Source organism: Procambarus clarkii, chromosome 16 (genome assembly GCF_040958095.1).
Source record: "Procambarus clarkii isolate CNS0578487 chromosome 16, FALCON_Pclarkii_2.0, whole genome shotgun sequence".
In the NCBI taxonomy this organism is placed as follows: domain Eukaryota; kingdom Metazoa; phylum Arthropoda; class Malacostraca; order Decapoda; family Cambaridae; genus Procambarus; species Procambarus clarkii.
Window position 1 is genome coordinate 30609659 of NC_091165.1, and position 25441 is coordinate 30635099.

At 44.3% G+C, this 25441-nt stretch overlaps 1 protein-coding gene across 1 annotated transcript in view; it reads left to right on the forward strand.

Annotated features, from left to right (window-relative positions):
* Positions 1–25441, forward strand: part of LOC138365318 (uncharacterized) — a 72211-nt gene that overhangs the window by 25172 nt on the left and 21598 nt on the right. The window contains exons 2-5 of the mRNA XM_069325609.1: positions 5991–6189; positions 6537–6712; positions 6849–6926; positions 23856–23969. Of these exons, the coding sequence (XP_069181710.1) occupies positions 5991–6189; positions 6537–6712; positions 6849–6926; positions 23856–23969 (567 nt within the window). The remainder of the gene's footprint in view (positions 1–5990; positions 6190–6536; positions 6713–6848; positions 6927–23855; positions 23970–25441) is intronic.

The window sequence follows — 25441 nt, forward strand, 5'->3', positions numbered from 1 at the left end:
ACACCCTACACCACACCCTACACCACACCCTACACCACACTCTACACCACACTCTACACCACACCCTACACCACACCCTACACCACACTCTACAGCACACCCTACACCACACCCTACACCACACTCTACACCACACACTACACCACACCCTACACCACACTCTACACCACACCCTATACCACACCCTACACCACACTCTACACCACACTCTACACCACACCCTACACCACACCCTACACCACACTCTACAGCACACCCTACACCACACCCTACGCCACACTCTACACCACACTCTACACCACACTCTACACCACACCCTACACCACACTCTACAGCACACCCTACACCACACCCTACGCCACACTCTACACCACACTCTACAGCACACCCTACACCACACCCTACGCCACACCCTACACCACACTCTACAGCACACCCTACACCACACCCTACGCCACACTACACCACACCCTACACCACACTCTACACCACACCCTACACCACACCATACACCACACCCTACACCACACTCTACAGCACACCCTACACCACACCCTACACCACACCATACACCACACTCTACACCACACTCTACACCACACCCTACACCACACCCTACACTACACTCTACACCACACCCTACACCACACCCTACACCACACTCTACACCACACTCTACACCACACCCTACACCACACCCTACACCACACTCTACAGCACACCCTACACCACACCCTACGCCATACTACACCACACCCTACCCCACACCCTACACCACACTCTACACCACACCCTACACCACACCCTACACCACACTCTACACCACACACTACACCACACCCTACACCACACCCTACACCACACCCTACACCACACCCTACACCACACTCTACAGCACACCCTACACCACACCCTACACCACACCCTACACCACACTCTACACCACACCCTACTCAACACTCTACACCACACTCTACTCCACACTCTACACCACACTCTACACCACACCCTACACCACACTCTACACCACACCCTACACCACACCCTACACCACACTCTACAGCACACCCTACACCACACCCTACACCACACTCTACACCACACCCTACACCACACCCTACACCACACTCTACACCACACCCTATACCACACCCTACACCACACTCTACACCACACTCTACACCACACTCTACACCACACCCTACACCACACCCTACACCACACTCTACAGCACACCCTACACCACACCCTACGCCACACTCTACACCACACTCTACACCACACTCTACACCACACCCTACACCACACTCTACAGCACACCCTACACCACACCCTACGCCACACTCTACACCACACTCTACAGCACACCCTACACCACACCCTACGCCACACCCTACACCACACTCTACAGCACACCCTACACCACACCCTACGCCACACTACACCACACCCTACACCACACTCTACACCACACCCTACACCACACCATACACCACACCCTACACCACACTCTACAGCACACCCTACACCACACCCTACACCACACCATACACCACACTCTACACCACACTCTACACCACACCCTACACCACACCCTACACCACACTCTACACCACACCCTACACCACACCCTACACCACACTCTACACCACACTCTACACCACACCCTACACCACACCCTACACCACACTCTACAGCACACCCTACACCACACCCTACGCCATACTACACCACACCCTACCCCACACCCTACACCACACTCTACACCACACCCTACACCACACCCTACACCACACTCTACACCACACACTACACCACACCCTACACCACACCCTACACCACACCCTACACCACACCCTACACCACACTCTACAGCACACCCTACACCACACCCTACACCACACCCTACACCACACTCTACACCACACCCTACTCAACACTCTACACCACACTCTACTCCACACTCTACACCACACTCTACACCACACCCTACACCACACTCTACACCACACCCTACACCACACCCTACACCACACTCTACAGCACACTCTACACCACACCCTACACCACACTCTACACCACACCCTACTCCACACTCTACACCACACTCTACTCCACACTCTACACCACACTCTACACCACACCCTACACCACACTCTACACCACACCCTACACCACACCCTACACCACACCCTACACCACACTCTACAGCACACTCTACACCACACCCTACACCACACCCTACACCACACTCTACTCCACACTCTACACCACACTCTACTCCACACTCTACACCACACCCTACACCACACCCTACACCACACTCTACACCACACCCTACACCACAGTCTACACCACACCCTACACCACACTCTACACCACACCCTACACCACACTCTACACCACACCCTGCACCACACCCTACACCACACTCTACACCACACCCTACACCACACTGTACACCACACCCTACACCACACCCTACACCACACCCTACACCACACTGTACACCACACTGTACACCACACTGTACACCACACCCTACACCACACTCTACACCACACTCTACACCACACCCTACACCACACCCTACACCACACCCTACACCACACCCTACACCACACTCTACACCACACTCTACACCACACCCTACACCACACTCTACACCACACCCTACATCACACCCTACACCACACCCTACACCACACCCTACACCACACCCTACACCACACTCTACACCACACCCTACACCACACCCTACTCCACACCCTACACCACACCCTACACCACACCCTACACCACACAATAATGTATTAGAGTCCTTTGCTTGTTGAGAGCAGAACATGTAGGAGAAAATAACTGTCTATTGTATCTTACAGTATGGCATCTACTGTGGCGCTGCGGCTGGTGTTCTGCTGGTGCTTCACAGTGTCCGAGCGGTGAGTGTATGGTTGGTGTCCTGCTGGTGCTTCACAGTGCCCGAGCGGTGAGTGTATGGTTGGTGTCCTGCTGGTGCTTCACAGTGCCTGAGCGGTGAGTGTATGGTTGGTGTCCTGCTGGTGCTTCACAGTGTCCGAGCGGTGAGTGTATGGTTGGTGTCCTGCTGGTGCTTCACAGTGTCCGAGCGGTGAGTGTATGGTTGGTGTCCTGCTGGTGCTTCACAGTGTCCGAGCGGTGAGTGTATGGTTGGTGTCCTGCTGGTGCTTCACAGTGACTGAGCGGTGAGTGTATGGTTGGTGTCCTGCTGGTGCTTCACAGTGTCCGAGCGGTGAGTGTATGGTTGGTGTCCTGCTGGTGCTTCACAGTGCCCGAGCGGTGAGTGTATGGTTGGTGTCCTGCTGGTGCTTCACAGTGTCCGAGCGGTGAGTGTACGGCTGGTGTTCTGCTGGTGCTTCACAGTGTCCGAGCGGTGAGTGTATGGTTGGTGTCCTGCTGGTGCTTCAGTGTCCGAGCGGTGAGTGTATGGTTGGTGTCCTGCTGGTGCTTCACAGTGTCCGAGCGGTGAGTGTATGGTTGGTGTCCTGCTGGTGCTTCACAGTGTCCGAGCGGTGAGTGTATGGTTGGTGTCCTGCTGGTGCTTCACAGTGTCCGAGCGGTGAGTGTATGGTTGGTGTCCTGCTGGTGCTTCACAGTGTCCGAGCGGTGAGTGTATGGTTGGTGTCCTGCTGGTGCTTCACAGTGCCCGAGCGGTGAGTGTATGGTTGGTGTCCTCCTCCTGCACCTCCTACTCAAGACGTTCCCCGCGCCGTGAGTGAACCCACTCAACCATCTCGTCCTGCCACTCTACAACACTCTCCGCGACACTCTCCGCGACCCGCTTGTACTCAACCTTCAAGAAACACCGCCTCTCCTTGTGACTCAGCTCACCAGTCCCACGAAGACATCACGGACACCAACCTCTCCTCACCGGTCATTGTGAGGAGAGGTTGGTGTCTCACCCTCACCGGTCATTGTGAGGAGAGGTTGATGTCTCACCCTCAACGGTCATTGTGAGGAGAGGTTGATGTCTCACCCTCAACGGTCATTGTGAGGAGAGGCTGGTGTCTCACCCTCAATGGTCATTGTGAGGAGAGGTTGATGTCTCACCCTCACCGGTCATTGTGAGGAGAGGTTGATGTCTCACCCTCAACGGTCATTGTGAGGAGAGGTTGATGTCTCACCCTCAACGGTCATTGTGAGGAGAGGTTGGTGTCTCACCCTCAACGGTCATTGTGAGGAGAGGTTGGTGTCTCACCCTCACCGGTCATTGTGAGGAGAGGTTGATGTCTCACCCTCAACGGTCATTGTGAGGAGAGGTTGATGTCTCACCCTCACCGGTCATTGTGAGGAGAGGTTGGTGTCTCACCCTCAACGGTCATTGTGAGGAGAGGTTGATGTCTCACCCTCACCGGTCATTGTGAGGAGAGGTTGATGTCTCACCCTCAATGGTCATTGTGAGGAGAGGTTGATGTCTCACCCTCAACGGTCATTGTGAGGAGAGGTTGATGTCTCACCCTCAATGGTCATTGTGAGGAGAGGTTGATGTCTCACCCTCAACGGTCATTGTGAGGAGAGGTTGATGTCTCACCCTCAACGGTCATTGTGAGGAGAGGTTGGTGTCTCACACTCAACGGTCATTGTGAGGAGAGGTTGATGTCTCACCCTCACCGGTCATTGTGAGGAGAGGTTGATGTCTCGCCCTCGACGGTCATTACACTACAGCCATGACGACTTCGTGCTTGACGCAACCCTGAACGACAGCACCGCCATGTCTACAAGACGACCACAAAGACCGGTGAAGCAAGCAAGAAGAAAAGCAGTCGGAAGATAGAAGACAGAAGAGGCCGCTTGAGCCTTGAGCCTGAAGACCGAAGAATGAAGGACCAGAGTAAGGAATAACCACGATGGTCCTAGGAGACACCGCCTTCAAGACAGACCTCACCTCCAGCTTCCAGGACCAGCCACCAGCCCACCCTCCTCCCCCTCAGCCAGCCCTCAAGCCCACACTGACAAGACTGAGCCTCTCCTCCTCGCCCTCAGCCAGCCCTCAAGCCCACACTGACAAGACTGAGCCTCTCCTCCTCGCCCTCAGCCAGCCCTCAAAATAAAGATTAAGCCATCTTAGAGGTTATTGTTATAAATTCAGCAACTGGGAACAAAAAGTTCTTAGTAGGACGGGCTATGGTGAACCCGTCGTGGACTTTCCTGGCACAGGAGCGGGGGCGTATGGTGATTTCTGTGTCACGATTTCCCAACGTTTTACGAAGGTCAAGAGTCTTCAGGAAGTATAATGGAGAGTGTACCGGATGTGTGGTACCCCTGGTGAAGGGGGGGGGGGACACTAACTGTTTCCCAAGTTTAATGTAAAGTTCAACTATTCCTGCCTGAATGTCGTTAATTTTAACCAAATATAAATTGTGTCAACAAAATTATTCGCAACGAAGATATCTCCTCATTCGTCACTATGTGATGGAGTGCGAAAAGATACGTGAATTCAGAGACAAATTCTATAACCAATGTTCCAGCGATGTGTCAATATTTCATTCAAAATGATCTGCTACCAGAAATTTTAGCCAAATATCCCCAGTTTGCTAACTGTAGGTAGTAACTGAGTGATTGTAACCTATCCACCGCTGCCCACTGGATGGGGATGGGGGGGGGGGGGGGCGGTGTGCAGGACAAACATATAAATTGTGACACTAGCTCTCCACATATGTCAGTTGCTTAATTTAGAACCTGTACTTGTGCTCGATCTCGAACCCATTGTTGATGTGACGACTTATACTGAATTTTGTTACTAACTCATCAAGATTGTAACTTGCTTAGCTAAATGAATTGTGGGGTTCAGTCCCTGAGCCCATTATGTGCCTCTGTAACCCTTTCCACTACCGCCCAAAAGATGGGTATGGGGTGCATAATAAATGAACTAAACTAAAACAGTATGAAAGCTTAAAGTAGGCCCAATTCTGTCTCTGACAACATCCTAAAATATTCTTTGTAATTTTTTGCAGTTCACAAAGTTTGCACACATTGACCACATCCCGGAAGAGTTCATAAGGAAGCATGTGCGCCTTCACGGTCGCGTGAGGAGCGTGGATGTGTCCCCACCGGCAGCCGCGCCCACACTGGCACTCCCTCAGCCTGACGCAGGCGCCGCCCCGCGCACGTCTCCCGCGCACACAGAAAATGTCTCCATATCTCCCGCACCAGGTAATGACGCAACCTGTCCTCTTAAAAAGAACGTCGCTTTTGGCCGTTTGCCCGTATGGCCGAATTTGGACGTAATTTGAAATTGAAAAAAATATGAAAATAAATTTGGGATTTTTTTTTTCAACAACAGTAAGTTAAGGGTCCTCTGATAGGTTAGGTGGGCAGGAAATTCTCATAAAGTTTCAAAACGTTAATTTAAAGTGTCCTCTTATAACCTCTGCGCGTACGCCGGACGACTCAAATAGAAAACGGAACAGAACGTCACTTTTGTGAGTGGATTTCATTTCAAATTACGTCCAAATTTGGCCATAGCGCGCATACGAGCCAAAAGTGACGTTCTTTTTAAGAGGACGGGTTGAATGACGCGCCTAACATGAGAGAAAACGTGGATGTGCGAGGTGCGAGGGGGGACTACCCAGGACGCCAGGAAGGGGCCCAGGAGACGCTCCGGAGGGAAGACTGCGCCCATACTGATGGTACCAGTGAGCACTCTGAACAACACCTGCGTCCATTGTTTCTTCAGGTACAGCACTCGGAGATTTGTTGCTCAATAAACTACTGTCATGTGTATAGACCTTTCAGCCTTCTCCGCTCTGTATGTGAATTATCTTCTTTATTATTGGTAAAGGCTGTATAACCGATGGTTTGTGTGGGGGCAGGTGGAGCACAGGCCGGTCATCGCTCTCTGGAGGAACAAGGGCGACCACCTGCTGCCTCTCCAGCTGGCGGCTGTCCAGGTAATGTCACGCTTTCCTTCAGTATAGACTTTCTATTAGTATATTTATTTATTTATTTATTTATTTATTTATTTTTTTATTTATATACAAGAAGGTACATTGGGTTTGTGAGAATACATAGCATAGTACAGTATTTACACTCTTGTAAAGCCACTAGTACGCGCAGCGTTTCGGGCAGGTCCTTAATCTAACAGATAATTTTAAGTAGGTGAATTCTAGCAGAATTAATAAAATGATAACAGATACATTGCAAGAAAAAAAAGAGATGAGAGAGCTTAGTAAGTATATTAAAGCACATTGGTATATTAAAGCTCTGATCACATTGACAGCTTGATTGGTAATTTAAACAAGATTAATAGACACCATACAGCAGATTGACAGCACATATAAGACAGCAATGATCACAATGGTAAAGATGTTCAGATTGGGAGATTGGGTAGCAATAGTTACAGTGCAATTTTAAAGCAAAAGGTAAAAAACTATGAAGATGAAATTAGGTACTTTTTAGTATTTTTTTTGAATGACACAAAAGTTGGACAGATTTTCAATTCACTAGGGAGTGAGTTCCATAGACTGGGTCCCTTTATTTGCATAGAGTGTTTACACAGATTAAGTTTGACTCTGGGAATATCAAAGAGATATTTATTTCTGGTGTGGTGATAATTGGTCTTATTACATCTGTCCTGGGAGAGTTTCAGAGCAGGATTTGCATTTAAGAACAGGGTTTTGTAAATGTAGTTGGCACAAGAGAATTTGTGGAGTGAGATTATGTTAAGCATGTTTAGGGAGTTAAACAAGGGGGCTGAGTGTTGTCTGAAAGCAGAATTTGTTATTATTCTGATAGCAGATTTTTGCTGGGTGATGATGGACTTGAGGTGGTTTGCAGTGGTTGAACCCCATGCACAGATACCATAATTAAGATAGGGATAGATTAGTGCATAATGTAGAAAGATGAGAGCAGAGTTAGGTACATAATATCTGATTTTGGAGAGTATACCAACTGTTTTAGAGACTTTCTTAGTTATGTGTTGTATGTGGGTACTGAAGTTGAGTCTCTTGTCTAGGAATAGGCCGAGAATCTTTCCATCATTTTTATTGCTAATGTTTACATTGTCTATCTGAAGCTGAATTGCATTTGTAGATTTGCTTCCAAATAAGATATAGTAGGTCTTTTCTATGTTAAGTGTTAGTTTGTTGGTTGACATCCATAAGTGGACTTTTTTTAGTTCATTATTAACAGCATTATTTAGTATATGTGGGTTGGGGTTAGAGTAGATGAGGGTAGTATCATCAGCAAACAAAATAGGTTTCAGAATGTTAGAGACATTAGGCAGATCATTGATGTATATAAGAAATAGGAGAGGTCCCAAAATGCTGCCCTGTGGCACTCCAACGGTTATTGGTAGAGTGGGAGAGGTTATATTATTGATGGCTACACATTGGTGTCTATCACTAAGATAGGATTGGATATAGTCCAGTGTATGGCCTCGAATTCCATAATGATGGAGCTTACGTAAGAGGTAATTGTGATTAACAGTATCAAAGGCCTTTCTCAGATCAATGAAGAGTCCAATCGGAAACTCATTTTTGTCAAGGGCTGAGTAAATTATATCAAGGAGACTAATGATTGCATCGTTGGTACTCTTTTGGGAGCGGAAGCCAAACTGACAGGGGCTAAGAATGTCAAATTTTACGAGATAGGAATAGAGCTGTTTGTAGATAATTTTTTTCAAATATTTTTGATAGTATGGGTAGGTTTGATATTGGTCTATAATTGTTTATGTCTGCCGGGTTACCTCCTTTATGAACTGGCGTTACTCTTGCTTTTTTAAGGATATCAGGGAAGGTATGACACTCAAGGGATTTGTTGAACAGCAGAGCTATAGGTGGGGCAAGGGCATGGGAGGCGCTCTTGTATACAATGGATGGGATTTCACTGATGTTCCCAGCTTTGGTTTTTAGTGAGTGTATGATGGACACAACATCTGACGGGCTGACTGGTGAGAGGAGAAGAGAGTTTGGATAGCTGCCTGAGAGATATGTGTTGATATGTGTCTGAGTCTGTGGGATTTCACTGGCAAGGTTAGCACCAACCGATGAAAAGAAGCTATTAAATTCATTCGCCATTTCTAAGTCAGATGACAGTGTAAGGCCATCCTTAGAGAGTGTTATCTGGTTGTGGGAGTGTTGTTTAGTTCCTAGGATATTAGAGATGGTTTTCCATGTGCTTTTCATGTTGCCTTTTGCTTCTTTGAATCTAGTCTCATAATATGAAAGTTTAGCTTTTCGTATGATACTGGTAAGCACTGATGAGTACCTATTGTACCTCTTAACTACTTCCTTTGTAACTAGGCCAATCCTATATTTCTTTTCATATTCATGTTTTTTGTTGATTGATTTGATTATGCCACTTGTGAGCCACGGGTTATTTTTTCTTTTATCAGTTACTTGTTTGGTAAGGAGGGGACAGTGAGTGTTGTAGAGGCTTAGAGTTTTGGAGAGAAAGAGGTTAGTTGATGAGTTTATATCCTGTGTATTATTAAATTCAGATTCCCAGTTAATATTGTGAAGTGCATTAGAGAGATTGCCTAAAGCTGATTCACTGTGTATCCTGAATGAGAGTTTCTTGCTTTCTGGTGGTGATGTGTCCATGTTTGCTATGAGGAAGGTAGGATAGTGGTCAGTTGTTCTGTCATAGATTACCCCAGATGTAAGGGGAGCTGTTATATTAGTCCATAAGTGATCCAGAGTAGTGGCAGATGTTTGAGTGACTCGGGTGGGCTTGGTGATTGTGGGGATTAGCATACAGGAGTGCATGCTGTTACGGAAATAGTCAACTTGAGGGTTGTTTTGAAGACCCAAGTCAGTATTGAAATCACCTCCCAGAATGATGTGATTTTTGTTGAGATTGTTATTTATGATAAGATTCCTTACGTTGTCTGAGAATGAAGCTATGTTGGTATTAGGAAATCTATAGATGGCACCGATTATCAGGGAGGATTTAAGGGATTTACTGGAGAACTTGGCAAAGGTATATTCACAATAGTCGTCTCTATCACTGATGACACTATTGCAAATGAAGGTATCTTTGTAATATATTGCTGTGCCACCTCCTTTTTTATTAGGCCTGCAGTTATGAATGGCTTTATAACCAGCTAAATTGTAGAGTTGGGTATAGTCATTACTTAGCCAAGTTTCTGTTAAAATGATAAATGATAAATTAGTACCTAGTGCTGTGAGTAGTGCATTTATATCATCAAAATGTTTACCAAGTAACCTAACATTTCGGTTGTAAACTGATAAGCAGGTGCTATTTAGGAGTTTGCTTTTTGCAAGATTTGCTGTGTAATACCTGCAATAATGATGATCAATGTGCTGATTTGTGTGGGTATGGGACAGAAGATTTTGATCAGGATCAATATCAATAAGCATATAGATACAATAATGTCACGATACAATAAGATAAGCAATTACAGGAACAGTTAAATACTAAAACTGCTGTAAATAGAAAATAATTGTAGCAAAACACAACAATAAACGTAGATACACAAAAAATAGAAATAATTAGAAGTAGAGCAAAGATTCCCGTAGATAGCCAGGCAGGATACAGTAGTTATAGTTAATCCCTCTGACGTCAATGAGATAATCCTTTCCCTTAAAACCAAGTCTAGTGCCCTTGAGGAGATACCAACTTTAATTTACAAAAAAGCCTCCAGATCTTTAGCCCCTGCTATTGCATTGCTCTTCAACAAGTCACTTGAACTCCAAACCTCTCCAGATATGCTAAAAAAAAAGCGAGAGTAACGCCTGTACACGAATGTGGTGATCTCACAGATGTTAACAACTACAGACCTATATCAATCCTGCCAAACTTGTCAAAAATATTTGAAAACTAATCTACAAGCAGCTTTACTCTTATCTAGCCAAACACAATATACTTAGCTCTTGCCAATATGGCTTCAGACCCAAAAAAAAACAGAAGAGATGCACATAATAGTATGATTAACTTGATTCATGCAGCTCTTGATAAAAATGAGTTCCCTGTTGGGTTATTTGTGGACCTGCGTAAGGCTTTTGACACTGTCAACCACCAAAACCTTCTTCTTAAATTCCATCATTATGGAGTCAGAGGTCACTTCCTGCAATACCTCAAATCCTACCTTACTGACAGGCTCCAGTATGTTTCTGTGAATAATTCAATTTCTCCCACCCTACCCATCAACATTGGTGTTCTTCAGGGCAGCATACTTGGCCCTCTCCTCTTTCTTATCTACATTAATGACCTTCCAAATGCCTCCCAACACCTCAAACCAATTCTATTTGCTGACGACACAACCTTCATTTACTCCAGTCCTGACCCCCTTGCTCTAAATGCCACAGAAAATACTGAGCTAAATAAAGTCCATCTTTGGCTAACTGCCAACAAACTCACCCTTAACATTGACAAAAGTTTCTATATTCTGTTTGGCAATAAATCCTCTAATCAAATAAATCTCAAAATAAACAATACCCAAATTTGTAACAAATTAGATGGCAAATTCCTTGGCATTCTCATTGACCACAAGCTGAATTTCCAGGGACACATTCTAAATATATCAAAAAAAGTTTCAAAAACTGTTGGCATTCTTTCTAAGATCAGATATTATGTACCCCGCCCTGCCCTGGTGACTCTATTACTCCCTCATCTATCCATATCTCAACTATGGTATTTGTGCTTGGGGTTCTACTACCCAAAATCATTTACGTCCTCTAATTACTCAACACAAAGCTGCTATTAGGACAATATCCAACTCTGGCCCCAGACATCACTCGGTACCCCTACTCAAATCTCTGAATATGTTAGATATTAAGTCACTGCACATTCTCTCATGTGTATTATACATATATAAAACGCTGAACTGTAATGCCAATCCTGACCTCAAAAGCTTCATTGAAGGTTGTAACAGAACCCATGAGCACCACACCAGAAATAAATACAGTTTTGATATTCCTAGAGTACGACTTAATCAAACTAGAAATGCTCTACAAATCAAGGGACCCAGAATGTGGAATGACCTTCCCAACCATGTTAAAGACTGTACCTCTCTCAACCAGTTTAAGATAAAAACGAAGCTATACCTAATAAATTCCCTGTAACCTACCATACCCTTCTATTGTCAACCCATGTCTGTTTTTTTTTTTTAAACAACGCTGTTTGTCGACCTAATTGTATTTGTGCTGCTTTTTCAGCCATGTTCCCCCCTTTTTATCTCTTTTTTTTATTTGTTCTCAACGCATTTTATTCTTTATGCTCAATTAGTATTAAGCTTTAGTCATTTAAGTTTTTCATGCCCGAAACGCTTTGCGTGATAGTGGCTTTAGGCATTGTATGTACTAGCTCTACCTATAAGTCCATCACTCTTTGTAAAATCTCTTGTATGTATGTACCTTACCTAAATAAACATTTGATTTGATTTGTTAAGAGAGAAGAACAACACAGTAGACTGAGAAGAATAATATATAGCAAAAAATAAAGAGACAAATAATAATCGTAAAGATAATCTTAAAAATCAATTATTTAATACAGCTCAGTTGTGAACCTATAATTAGTAGGAACTTAAGAAAAAAATGAGCTCAATAATTAATTACAATAAATGATGTATAAATCAAATTACAATTAAATTTAAAAATTAAAAACAAAAACAAAAATAACAGGGTAAGATTATATTTATGAGCAAGATTTTACTAAGACACTGAGGTAAATGCTTACATAAATACATAGTCTGCTATAATTAGAGAATAATTATAGCAAAACACAACAATAAATACAAGTAAACAAAAGAATTGAAACAATTAGAGGTAGAATAACGAACACTAGACAGCCATGGAGGATACACAAGTTTGGTGGAGAGAACAAAACAAACAGTAGAGACTCTCAAGATGAATATTTACAAAATTGACAAAAGATGATTGTAAAGTAAAATAATCTTAGATAATTAATTATATTTAGCTTAGGTCTTTAACCTATAATTAGTATGAACTTAATTAAGTGAACAAAATGAGATCAATAATTAATTTCAATAAATGACATAAATCAGAACAATTCAATTTAAAATTTAAAAAAGAATAGGGTAAGATTAGATTTAGGAGTAAGATTTTACAATGATACTGAGGTAGATGCTTGCATAAGTGCATGGAGACTTGACTGATTACTGAGGAAATTATATGAATGAGAGAATATTAGGTAAATGGTAAGGCAGAGACAACACCTTGGACAAAGTTAGATTAAGTTAGGTTAGACTCAGGCACTCAAAGAGTTATTTTAAGTACTGGCATTGGTCGGGTTCAAGTTTTCAGATATACCACAATCACTAAAGAAGGCCAGTAGTTGTTGGTCACACTATATTTCATATCTTTCCTGCACTTTCCTTCTTTGTAATGATCGTTCCATTTTCTTTTCTTACTTTCTATTAGTATAGATTTAGGTGGACGATCCTCCATTGTTTTCTAAATAATCACTTACGTATAACTAAATTTGTTACATATTAGTTTACTACTAAAATATTTCATCACAGGCTCCGAAGTGCTACAATATTTACCCATGAGGCAACTACTCAAACTCCTCAAAATTAACAAATTGCAATATAATTTAAATATATTATTCTCAATTTTCAAGGCAGCGGCTGAACTCTGCTTGTGGTCAGCCGCTGCGCCTCTTGAACATCTTTTGTTGGGTTTTCTTCCTAATGCTTGTGTGGTGTGGCTGAATTATACCACAGTTGTGGGGACTTGCGCCACAGTGTTCTGGAACAGTAGGCCTAGTCTATCATTTACACAGTTGTGGGGACTTGCGCCACAGTGTTCTGGAACAGTAGGCCTAGTCTATCATTTACACAGTTGTGGGGACTATAGCCACAGTGCCCTGGAACAGTAGGCCAGGTCTATCATTAACACAGTTGTGGGGACTTGTGCCACAGTGCCCTGGAACAGTAGGCCTAGTCTACCATTTACACAGTTGTGGGGACTTGCGCCACAGTGTTCTGGAACAGTAGGCCAGGTCTATCATTAACACAGTTGTGGGGACTTGTGCCACAGTGTTCTGGAACAGTAGGCCTAGTCTATCATTTACACAGTTGTGGGGACTTGCGCCAGTGTTCTGGAACAGTAGGCCTAGTCTATCATTTACACAGTTGTGAGGACTTGCGCCACAGTGTTCTGGAACAGTAGGCCTAGTCTATCATTAACACAGTTGTGGGGACTTGCGCCAGTGTTCTGGAACAGTAGGCCTAGTCTATCATTAACACAGTTGTGGGGACTTGCGCCAGTGTTCTGGAACAGTAGGCCTAGTCTATCATTTACACAGTTGTGAGGACTTGCGCCACAGTGTTCTGGAACAGTAGGCCTAGTCTATCATTTACACAGTTGTGGGGACTTGCGCCACAGTGCCCTGGAACAGTAGGCCTAGTCTATCATTTACACAGTTGTGGGGACTTGCGCCACAGTGCCCTGGAACAGTAGGCCTAGTCTATCATTTACACAGTTGTGAGGACTTGCGCCACAGTGCCCTGGAACAGTAGGCCTAGTCTATCATTTACACAGTTGTGGGGACTTGCGCCACAGTGCCCTGGAACAGTAGGCCTAGTCTATCATTTACACAGTTGTGGGGACTTGCGCCACAGTGTTCTGGAACAGTAGGCCTAGTCTATCATTTACACAGTTGTGGGGACTTGCGCCACAGTGCCCTGGAACAGTAGGCCTAGTCTATCATTTACACAGTTGTGGGGACTTGCGCCACAGTGTTCTGGAACAGTAGGCCTAGTCTATCATTTACACAGTTGTGGGGACTTGTGCCACAGTGCCCTGGAACAGTAGGCCTAGTCTATCATTTACACAGTTGTGAGGACTTGCGCCACAGTGTTCTGGAACAGTAGGCCTAGTCTATCATTTACACAGTTGTGGGGACTTGTGCCACAGTGCCCTGGAACAGTAGGCCTAGTCTATCATTTACACAGTTGTGAGGACTTGCGCCACAGTGTTCTGGAACAGTAGGCCTAGTCTATCATTTACACAGTTGTGGGGACTTGTGCCACAGTGCCCTGGAACAGTAGGCCTAGTCTATCATTTACACAGTTGTGAGGACTTGCGCCACAGTGTTCTGGAACAGTAGGCCTAGTCTATCATTTACACAGTTGTGAGGACTTGCGCCACAGTGTTCTGGAACAGTAGGCCTAGTCTATCATTTACACAGTTGTGGGGACTTGCGCCACAGTGCCCTGGAACAGTAGGCCTAGTCTATCATTTACACAGTTGTGAGGACTTGCGCCACAGTGTTCTGGAACAGTAGGCCTAGTCTATCATTTACACAGTTGTGGGGACTTGCGCCACAGTGCCCTGGAACAGTAGGCCTAGTCTATCATTAACTAACATTCCCAGCACAGTGTTAGACACTAATTTACTTGTGTATGTGCAAGAAGGTACAACGGGTTGTGAAAGTGATTTGTGATTCAGAGACATTGAAAGATCCGTTGATAATTGTTACAGTCTTGCAAGGCCACTAACATGAAGAGCGTTCCCGGCAGGTTCTTAATCTATCAGTAATCTAATTTATGCTTCACAAGGTGCGGAGTCCATGCCGTGCTGCATATTCCGGCAGTGGTCTAACAAATGTTGCGTTGATTGACGGAGTTCTGATTTGGGTTTCTAAATAATGTTCTTATATTAGTCAGCATTCCATATGCTGCTGATGTTATTCTGTTTATGTGTGCCTCCGTGAGAGTGTTGGGAAAATATCCACTCCCAAATCTGTCTCTTTTTCCGATTTTTGTAGCAGCCTTCCCCTTGTAGAGGAGGCCTGGTCGACGACCGGGCCGCGGGGACACTAAGCCCCGGAAGCACCTCAAGGTATTGTAGATTCCTTCTGATATCTCTCTCTCTCTGTCTCTCTCTTTCTCTCTCTCTCTCTCTCTCTCTCTCTCTCTCTCTCTCTCTCTCTCTCTCTCTCTCTCTCTCTCTCTCTCTCTCTCTCTCTCTCTCTCTCTCTCTCTCTCTCTCTCTCTCTTTCTCTTCCATCTTCATTACTTTACAGCTGTTGGAATTGAATTCCAGCAACTATCTCTCGCAACTCGATGCTCCTCGCTCGTGTTACATCTGACCTTCTGAAGAAGTTGTCTGGACCAATATCCTCCAAATTATTCAGTGTCTAAAAGCTACGATGAGATTCGCCCTGTCATGCCTGGTTTGTTGTGTTGTTAGCCCTGTGGCCCTCGACCCTTCATGGTACGAGTGTTGACTTAGTTCTGGAATGACTACTGTTGTCCGGTGTTGCACCTTCTCCAGAGCAGCTATGTCTTTCTGAAGATGAGATCTCTATGCCTGGATACAGTAACCCAAGTAAGCACCTGAGAGTTATACAGTTGAACAACTACCTTCTCTTCCTTAAAGTCAAAGGTTTGCTTTTTTTTTTTTTTTTGAGATATATACAAGAGTTGTTACATTCTTGTACAGCCACTAGTACGCGTAGCGTTTCGGGCAAGTCCTTAATCCTATGGTCCCTGGAATACGATCCCCTGCCGCGAAGAATCGTTTTTTCATCCAAGTACATATTTTACTGTTGCATTAAACAGAGGCTACAGTTAAGGAATTGCGCCCAGTAAATCCTCCCCGGCCAGGATACGAACCCATGACATAGCGTTCGCGGAACGCCAGGCGAGTGTCTTACCACTACACCACGGAGGCTGCAACTTGATTAGGGGGAGGCTTTGCGGAGCCTCAATAATGAAGCCTTGCGGAGGCTTGATTATTCCCCGGGTTTGGTTAGTGTTGTTGCATTGTAGCTGCCAGTTGTTGTGAGACTTTGTGGTTAGTGGACTCTGCCTCCAGAGTTGTTTTCTTCAACAATGTGCTGCGAGGGAAAGTTGTTACTCTGGTAGTTGTGGCGTGGGTTGTTATGCAAGGTCTTCCATTTTTCCATATTAAAAAGCATTTGTCCCATTTGTTGTGTTCATGTAGATCTCTTTGTAAGGCTTCAATACTATTTTCACTTCCCATTTTACCAAAAATCTTGTTATCATCAGCAAATTTGATGATATGGTTTGTAATCCTAAGATTACATAATTATTATTAACATCTTTATTGACAAAATTAATTACAATTTTGCCTAATCTGAGGATTTCAATTGTGTTATTAAAGTGAGGATAATGGTGGTATTCACTGTCACGCAGGACAGAGGGTCATACACAAGACAATAAGTCTAAATTGTAGGCTGAAGCACATATATATATCATCTTCTTGAGGTTATCTTCAGATGATTTCGGGGCTTTAATGTCCCCGCGGCCCGGTCCTCGACCAGGCCTCCATCCCCAGGAAGCAGCCCGTGACTGCTGACTAACACCCAGGTACCTATTTTACTGCTAGGTAACAGGGGCATAGGGTGAAAGAAACTCTGCCCATTGTTTCTCGCCGGCGCCCGGGATCGAACTCGGGACCACAGGATCACAAGTCCAGCATGCTGACCGCTCGGCCGACCGGCTCCCTAGAACTTCTGGTTACAATCAATGTTTTAATGTATGAATATATATAAGCAACTTTCTACTGTGTACTGCCACACAAGGGCAGGGATGTGCACTGCCACACAAGGGCAGGGATGTGCACTGCCACACAAGGGCAGGGATGTGCACTGCCACACAAGGGCAGGGATGTGCACTGCCACACAAGGGCAGGGATGTGCACTGCCACACAAGGGCAGGGATGTGCACTGCCACACAAGGGCAGGGATGTGCACTGCCACACAAGGGCAGGGATGTGCACTGCCACACAAGGGCAGGGATGTGCACTGCCACACAAGGGCAGGGATGTGCACTGCCACACAAGGGCAGGGATGTGCACTGCCACACAAGGGCAGGGATGTGTACTGCCACACAAGGGCAGGGATGTGCACTGCCACACAAGGGCAGGGATGTGCACTGCCACACAAGGGCAGGGATGTGCACTGCCACACAAGGGCAGGGATGTGTACTGCCACACAAGGGCAGGGATGTGCACTGCCACACAAGGGCAGGGATGTGCACTGCCACACAAGGGCAGGGATGTGCACTGCCACACAAGGGCAGGGATGTGCACTGCCACACAAGGGCAGGGATGTGTACTGCCACACAAGGGCAGGGATGTGCACTGCCACACAAGGGCAGGGATGGGCTCATAAGTGATGCAGCTTAGAAGTAATATAAATAAAAATTGTTCTTCATTCTTTATAATGGACAAGCAAATTTTGGATAAATTGTTAGGATGTCGTCGAGAACACCTGAGTCAATGAAAGAGTTACACAGTTGGTGGTACAAGAGGCCAGGAGGTTTAAAATCTTTTACGGTTTCACATTCAACAATATAGTGTTCTAGTGAATGCATTAAAGGTTTGTCACAGAGTTTACAATCTGAGTATTCTGGTAGTGGCTCAGCCTCACTAACCTGCCAGATGTGTCTATAGCCAAGGCGAATTCGCGCAATGACTACATCACATTGCCTGGTCCGGTTACTGTGCTGACCATACAAATACCTATTGTTACAAAAGTTGTCATAACTTTTAATACTGCAGCTTTCAGGTCTCTGGGCATTTCTTAGTTCTTCTAAATCTGAATTGATTTCTTTAATTTGTAAGTTTCTAATAATTGCATTAGATAGTCCACAGTCATAATCAATGTTTTCTTTCCTGCAAGCCTCATTGGCCAATTGATCTACAAAGTCATGTTTTCCAACTCTAACATAGGATGGGATCCACACAAATTTTATACAATAGTTATTATCATTGGCAAAAATTCCATTCCATTTAATATTACAAGCTACTTCAGACATACATTGTGATTGGTTATTTAAGGACTGCAGAGCACTTTTAGAGTCCCAGAATATCACTCCACCACCATTGAGCTTAAGGTACTCGGTGGCTAGATAAATATCCAATAGTTCAGTCTGTGTCGTGCTTGCCCAGTTGTTCAATCTCTGTGTACTCGACATGATCATTTCATTCCCTGTATATCCAGAGAATCCTAAGGGAGGGAATTATTCATCATCTTTCAGTGAACAATCTTGTAATATCGACACAACTTGGGGTTGGTAAAAACAGATCCTGCCTTATTAACCTGCTCACGTGTTTGGGAACAGTAACCAGCTACTCAGACAAAAGACTTCCGGTGGATGTCGTATACATGGATTTTGGTAAAGCCCTTGATAAGGTACCACATGAAGGACTGGCAAGGAAATTACAGGCACACAAAATAAATAGTAGAATACTAGAATGGATAAAACAAAGAAAACAAAGAATGGTGCTAAATGGGAATGGATGTGACTGGTGAAGTGTGCTAAGTGGGGTGCCACAGGGGGTCCATTTTGGGCCAACCCTTTTTGTCATATACATCAATGACATAGATGAGAATATTACAAACCACATCATCAAATTTGCAGATGATACTAAAGTCTATGGTAAAGTGGGACATTATAATGTTGAAGCCTTACAAAGAGATCTACAAGAACTCCAGAAATGGTCAGAAGACTGGCAAATGCTTGTTAATATCGACCAATACAAGACCTTGCATGTGGGGCATAACAACCCACGCCACAACTACCAAATTATTAACATTACATTACAGCAGATTGGTGAGGAGAAAGACCTCGGAGTCAAGATCCACCACTCAGAGAAAGTTGCACAGCAGTTATGGGCAGCCGTCAAAAAGCTACAAACCCTTGGAATAATCAAGCGAAACTTTGACTTTAAGGAAAAAAGGTAGAGATTCAACTGTATAAATCTCTGGTGCGCCCCATTTGGATTACTGCATTCAAGCATGGAGATCACATCTTCAGTAGGACATTACTTCTCTGGAGAAAGTACAACACAGGGTAGCAAAAAGCATTCCAGAGCTGTGTCAACTCGCGTGTCAGGACCGGTTGAGTGACACAGGGCTTAGCATCTTTCACCACTGCATCTTGCATCTCAAATATAGCATCTTTCACCACTGCATCTTGCATCTCAAATATAGCATCTTTCACCACTGCATCTTGCATCTCAAATATAGCATCTTTCACCACTGCATCTTGCATCTCAAATATAGCATCTTTCACCACTGCATCTTGCATCTCAAATATAGCATCTTTCACCACTGCATCTTGCATCTCAAATATAGCATCTTTCACCACTGCATCTTGCATCTCAAATATAGCATCTTTCACCACTGAAAGATGATGTATGATTCCCTCTCTCAGGAGTCTCTCCGTGAGCTCGCAGATGTGTGATGTCAAGGTGATCGGACGGTAGTTTTCTGCCGAGCTCTTTCTGACTTTTTTTTTTTTTTTAAATAGGGGCAACATTTGCACATTTTCAATCCAGGGGAAACTATTCCTTGGTCCTGGGATTTTCTGAAAAGGAGTTTCAGTGGCAAGTATAGTTCCTTTGCCAGTTTCTTTAAGACTTCGAATTTAAATCCGTCCACACCTGAGGCTTTTGAATCTTTTGGTTTGTCAATGTTCTTCCTGATTGTGTCGCATATAATGGGTATAATGTTCTTCCTGATTGTGTCGCATATAATGAGTATAATGTTCTTCCTGATTGTGTCGCATATAATGTTCTTCCTGATTGTGTCGCATATAATGTTCTTCCTGATTGTGTCGCATATAATGTTCTTCCTGATTGTGTCGCATATAATGGGTATGTTCTTCCTGATTGTGTCACATATAATGGGTATAATGTTCTTCCTGATTGTGTCGCATATAATGAGTATAATGTTCTTCCTGATTGTGTCGCATATAATGGGTATAATGTTCTTCCTGATTGTGTCACATATAATGGGTATAATGTTCTTCCTGATTGTGTCGCATATAATGGGTATAATGTTCTTCCTGATTGTGTCACATATAATGGGTATAATGTTCTTCCTGATTGTGTCATATATAATGAGTATAATGTTCTTCCTGATTGTGTCGCATATAATGGGTATAATGTTCTTCCTGATTGTGTCACATATAATGGGTATAATGTTCTTCCTGATTGTGTCGCATATAATGAGTATAATGTTCTTCCTGATTGTGTCACATATAATGGGTATAATGTTCTTCCTGATTGTGTCACATATAATGGGTATAATGTTCTTCCTGATTGTGTCACATATAATGGGTATAATGTTCTTCCTGATTGTGTCACATATAATGGGTATAATGTTCTTCCTGATTGTGTCACATATAATGGGTATAATGTTCTTCCTGATTGTGTCGCATATAATGGGTATATCCCTAAATTCATTCTCTTCACCTCCTTCAAATATTAGTGTGGGTGATGTGATGTCATCTAATCTTTTTAGTGTGAGCACTGATGTAAAATATTCATTCAGAGTGTTTACTGCCCTTTTGTAGTCCATTATAACTTGGTTAGTCTTCTTTTAAGAGTCCTTCCAAGTCCGTAGTTTTGGTTTTACTTCTTATATATGGTCAGAACGGTTCTTATATATGGTCAGAACGGTTCTTATATATGGTCAGAACGGTTCTTATATATGGTCAGAACGGTTCTTATATATGGTCAGAACGGTTCTTATATATGGTCAGAACGGTTCTTATATATGGTCAGAACGGTTCTTATATATGGTCAGAACGGTTCTTATATATGGTCAGAACGGTTCTTATATATGGTCAGAACGGTTCTTATATATGGTCAGAACGGTTCTTATATATGGTCAGAACGGTTCTTATATATGGTCAGAACGGTTCTTATATATGGTCAGAACGGTTCTTATATATGGTCAGAACGGTTTGGGATCTTTCTTTATGTTTCGGGCAAGTTTTCTCTCGTAGTTTCGTTTGACTCTATCAACATCAGAGGCCCGAGACTGTTCAACACGCTTCCACTACACATAAGGGGCATAACTGGCCGACCCCTCACAGTGTTCAAGAGAGAACTATCAACATCAGAGGCCCGAGACTGTTCAACACGCTTCCACTACACATAAGGGACATAACTGGCCGACCCCTCACAGTGTTCAAGAGAGAACTATCAACATCAGAGGCCCGAGACTGTTCAACACGCTTCCACTACACATAAGGTGCATAACTGGCCGACCCCTCACAGTGTTCAAGAGAGAACTATCAACATCAGAGGCCCGAGACTGTTCAACACGCTTCCACTACACATAAGGGGCATAACTGGCCGACCCCTCACAGTGTTCAAGAGAGAACTATCAACATCAGAGGCCCGAGACTGTTCAACACGCTTCCACTACACATAAGGGGCATAACTGGCCGACCCCTCACAGTGTTCAAGAGAGAACTATCAACATCAGAGGCCCGAGACTGTTCAACACGCTTCCACTACACATAAGGGGCATAACTGGCCGACCCCTCACAGTGTTCAAGAGAGAACTATCAACATCAGAGGCCCGAGACTGTTCAACACGCTTCCACTACACATAAGGGACATAACTGGCCGACCCCTCACAGTGTTCAAGAGAGAACTATCAACATCAGAGGCCCGAGACTGTTCAACACGCTTCCACTACACATAAGGGGCATAACTGGCCGACCCCTCACAGTGTTCAAGAGAGAACTATCAACATCAGAGGCCCGAGACTGTTCAACACGCTTCCACTACACATAAGGGACATAACTGGCCGACCCCCTCACAGTGTTCAAGAGAGAACTATCAACATCAGAGGCCCGAGACTGTTCAACACGCTTCCACTACACATAAGGGGCATAACTGGCCGACCCCTCACAGTGTTCAAGAGAGAACTGGATGAGCACCTCCAAAGGATACCTGATCAACCAGGCTGTGACTCATACGTCAGGCTGCGAGCAGCCGCGTCCAACAGCCTGGTTGATCAGTCCGGCAACCAGGAGGCCTGGTCGACGACCGGGCCGCGGGGACGCTAAGCCCCGGAAGCACCTCAAGGTAACCAAGGTAGGCAGATCTTATTCCCTGGGTGGCTGAGTTTAGTGCCCTTGTATATATCTCATAATCAATAATGTCCATCGTGGATTTATACGTTCTCCAGAGGTTTCTCTTAGTTATATATCACAGTCTCTGTGGTGCAGTGGTAAGCACCCTTTAACTGTAGCCTCTGTTCACCCAGTAATAAATGGGTACCTGGTTGTTAAACGATTTGGGGGGTCGTATTCCGGGGAAAATTAGACCTAAGGACTTGCCCAAAACGCTAAGCGTGCTGGTGGCTGAACAAGAATGTAAGAACTCTTGTATATATAAATAGGATAAAAAATCAGTGCTCTTTTTATAATTTGTTCAATGTTAAGGGCGCGTTTGTTAGTGGTCAGCTATGAACATTTAGTAATTTTTTGTTCAGTATGTATTGTGTTAGTTTGAACAACTGGAATAGTGTTGGAGAGGAAAGGAAGGTTGTAAAGAGAAATTCTATTCACAGTTTAAAGGTAACCTGCGCACGTGGTAAGGCAGACGATGACGCTCTGGGAGTCACTGCATCTTCACTTTAATTGTTGTAACTGACTGATATTAACTGATGAACGGAAATTAATGCTAGAATGTTTTTTAGTCACTCGCATACTTAGTTGATCATTTATCATGCACCCAGTACCGTGGGTAGTGGCGGCAATCCTCCTGCAGTATCAGTCTTACATACGGTATCTGTGCATGAGGTTCAACCACTGCACACTACCTCAAGCCCATCAGCACTCAGCAAAATCTGCTGTCAGAATAATAACAAACAAATTAATGTTATGTACTCTCATAAACCCAATGTATCTTCATGTGTATATATATAAATAAATAAATAAATAAATAAATAAATAAATAAATAAATAAATAAATAAATAAATAAATTTTGTTTTTGATAATGACATAACTTAGTAACTACACAAATAACTTTATATTTAAATGGACACAGTTGCTATTATTGAAGCTTTAAATTGATAATGGTTGATGATAAAGTTGTGGGTGTGACTGTCGCAGGCGACGACGGAGGGTGTGAGGAGGGCACAGGAGCAGCTGACGGAGCAGAGAGTGTGGTTCACCCTCCTGGGCCGCGACGCCCACACCATCACCGCCCTCGTCAAGCAGCACAAGGTACTCTACATCATCCACTCTAATGAACCTATTAACCAGCCTGGGAATGCAGCATTGTTCTCCTACTTTAGTCAACATCAGGGGCTACACAGCATGGGTCAAGAGCTAGGTGCATAGGTTCATCTAGTATGCCATTGTCACGGGACGAGTAGTCTTCCATGGGGCCTACGTCAAGCTAATACCCTGTAATACCAAACTTTGGGTTAACTATGAGGATATCCTGTAATATCCACCAGTGAATGAGTAGCAAAACTTTAGGCCTTTCATGTAATTGGTCTAAAATAAGTAATTATCAGAAGAAGGCACCAAGACGGGATGGCTATGTAGCACCTTCAAAAGTGCGAGATATTCAAAAGGCGCTAATGATGCCAATATGAGAACAGAAGCACATAAGGCGAACAACATCAAAGGCAACTAATTCACCAAGGATACTATCAAGGGACAGGTTACCACGAGGAACAGTCGGGAAGCAAGAGACACACGCTCGTCCTAAGGAACAATGCAGTTTGGACAATAAGGAACAGGGCGGTGCTCCATTAAGTGCCTGTGAGTTAAGTGCGTATGGCCAATATGTAACCTTGCCAGAGCCGTTTCCCACCGCCGGTTACGGTGGTAGGAAGGGTACACACTACTCTTAAGGGCACGCTGCTTGTTACTAATAACAGAGGACCAGAGATCCTGTTAATGGGCATGGATCGAGGAATGAATAACAGGGTAAAAGTTGAAATAAGGAAGAAATAACTTCCTTTGTAAGAAATGGGACACGTGCGGATAGCCTCCTTCGCGGCAGCATCCGCACGCTCATTTAAGGAAACACCAATATGCCTGGGAACCCAGCAAATCTCGACTGTCTTAAATCTGCTGGCGATAAGAAACAGCCAATATTGAATTTCAGCGACCACAGGATGGACAGCATTAAAGGACTCTAGAGCCATAAGGGCACTGCAAGAGTCAACTACAGTAACTAAGGAAGAATTACAGTGAGAAAGCAGTTGACGAAGATCAAACAAAATTGCATAAAGTTCAGCCGTTAAGATGCTAGTCTCCGGAGACAGGCGACACATATAGGTGCAGTCAGGAAACACAACGGGGTAGCCTACACCGTCAGCAGACTTAGACCCATCTGTGAAGACGGAGATGGAACGGGAGTGTGAAGAAAAGTGAGCAAGGAAAAGGCATTTGAAAAGTGTAGGAGAGATAAAAGCCTTCTTCATGCGGGTCAAGGTTCTACAAAACCTAGGAAGTGGGACCTTCCACTTGACAAGGACGGAATGACACGAGAAGAAACATTGGTAACACGAACTGAGAGAAAACCTTGGAAGCGAGACAACCATACAGAAAGGGAAAGGTGGTGAAAGGGAACAGGGCCCACAGGAGTGGTAATGGTCAAAATACTACATAAGCGAGAGTGAGGGTGTTCGAGGGACCGTGCAAAGTAGGGAAGACAGTAGTGATCACGGTGATCCTGGCTC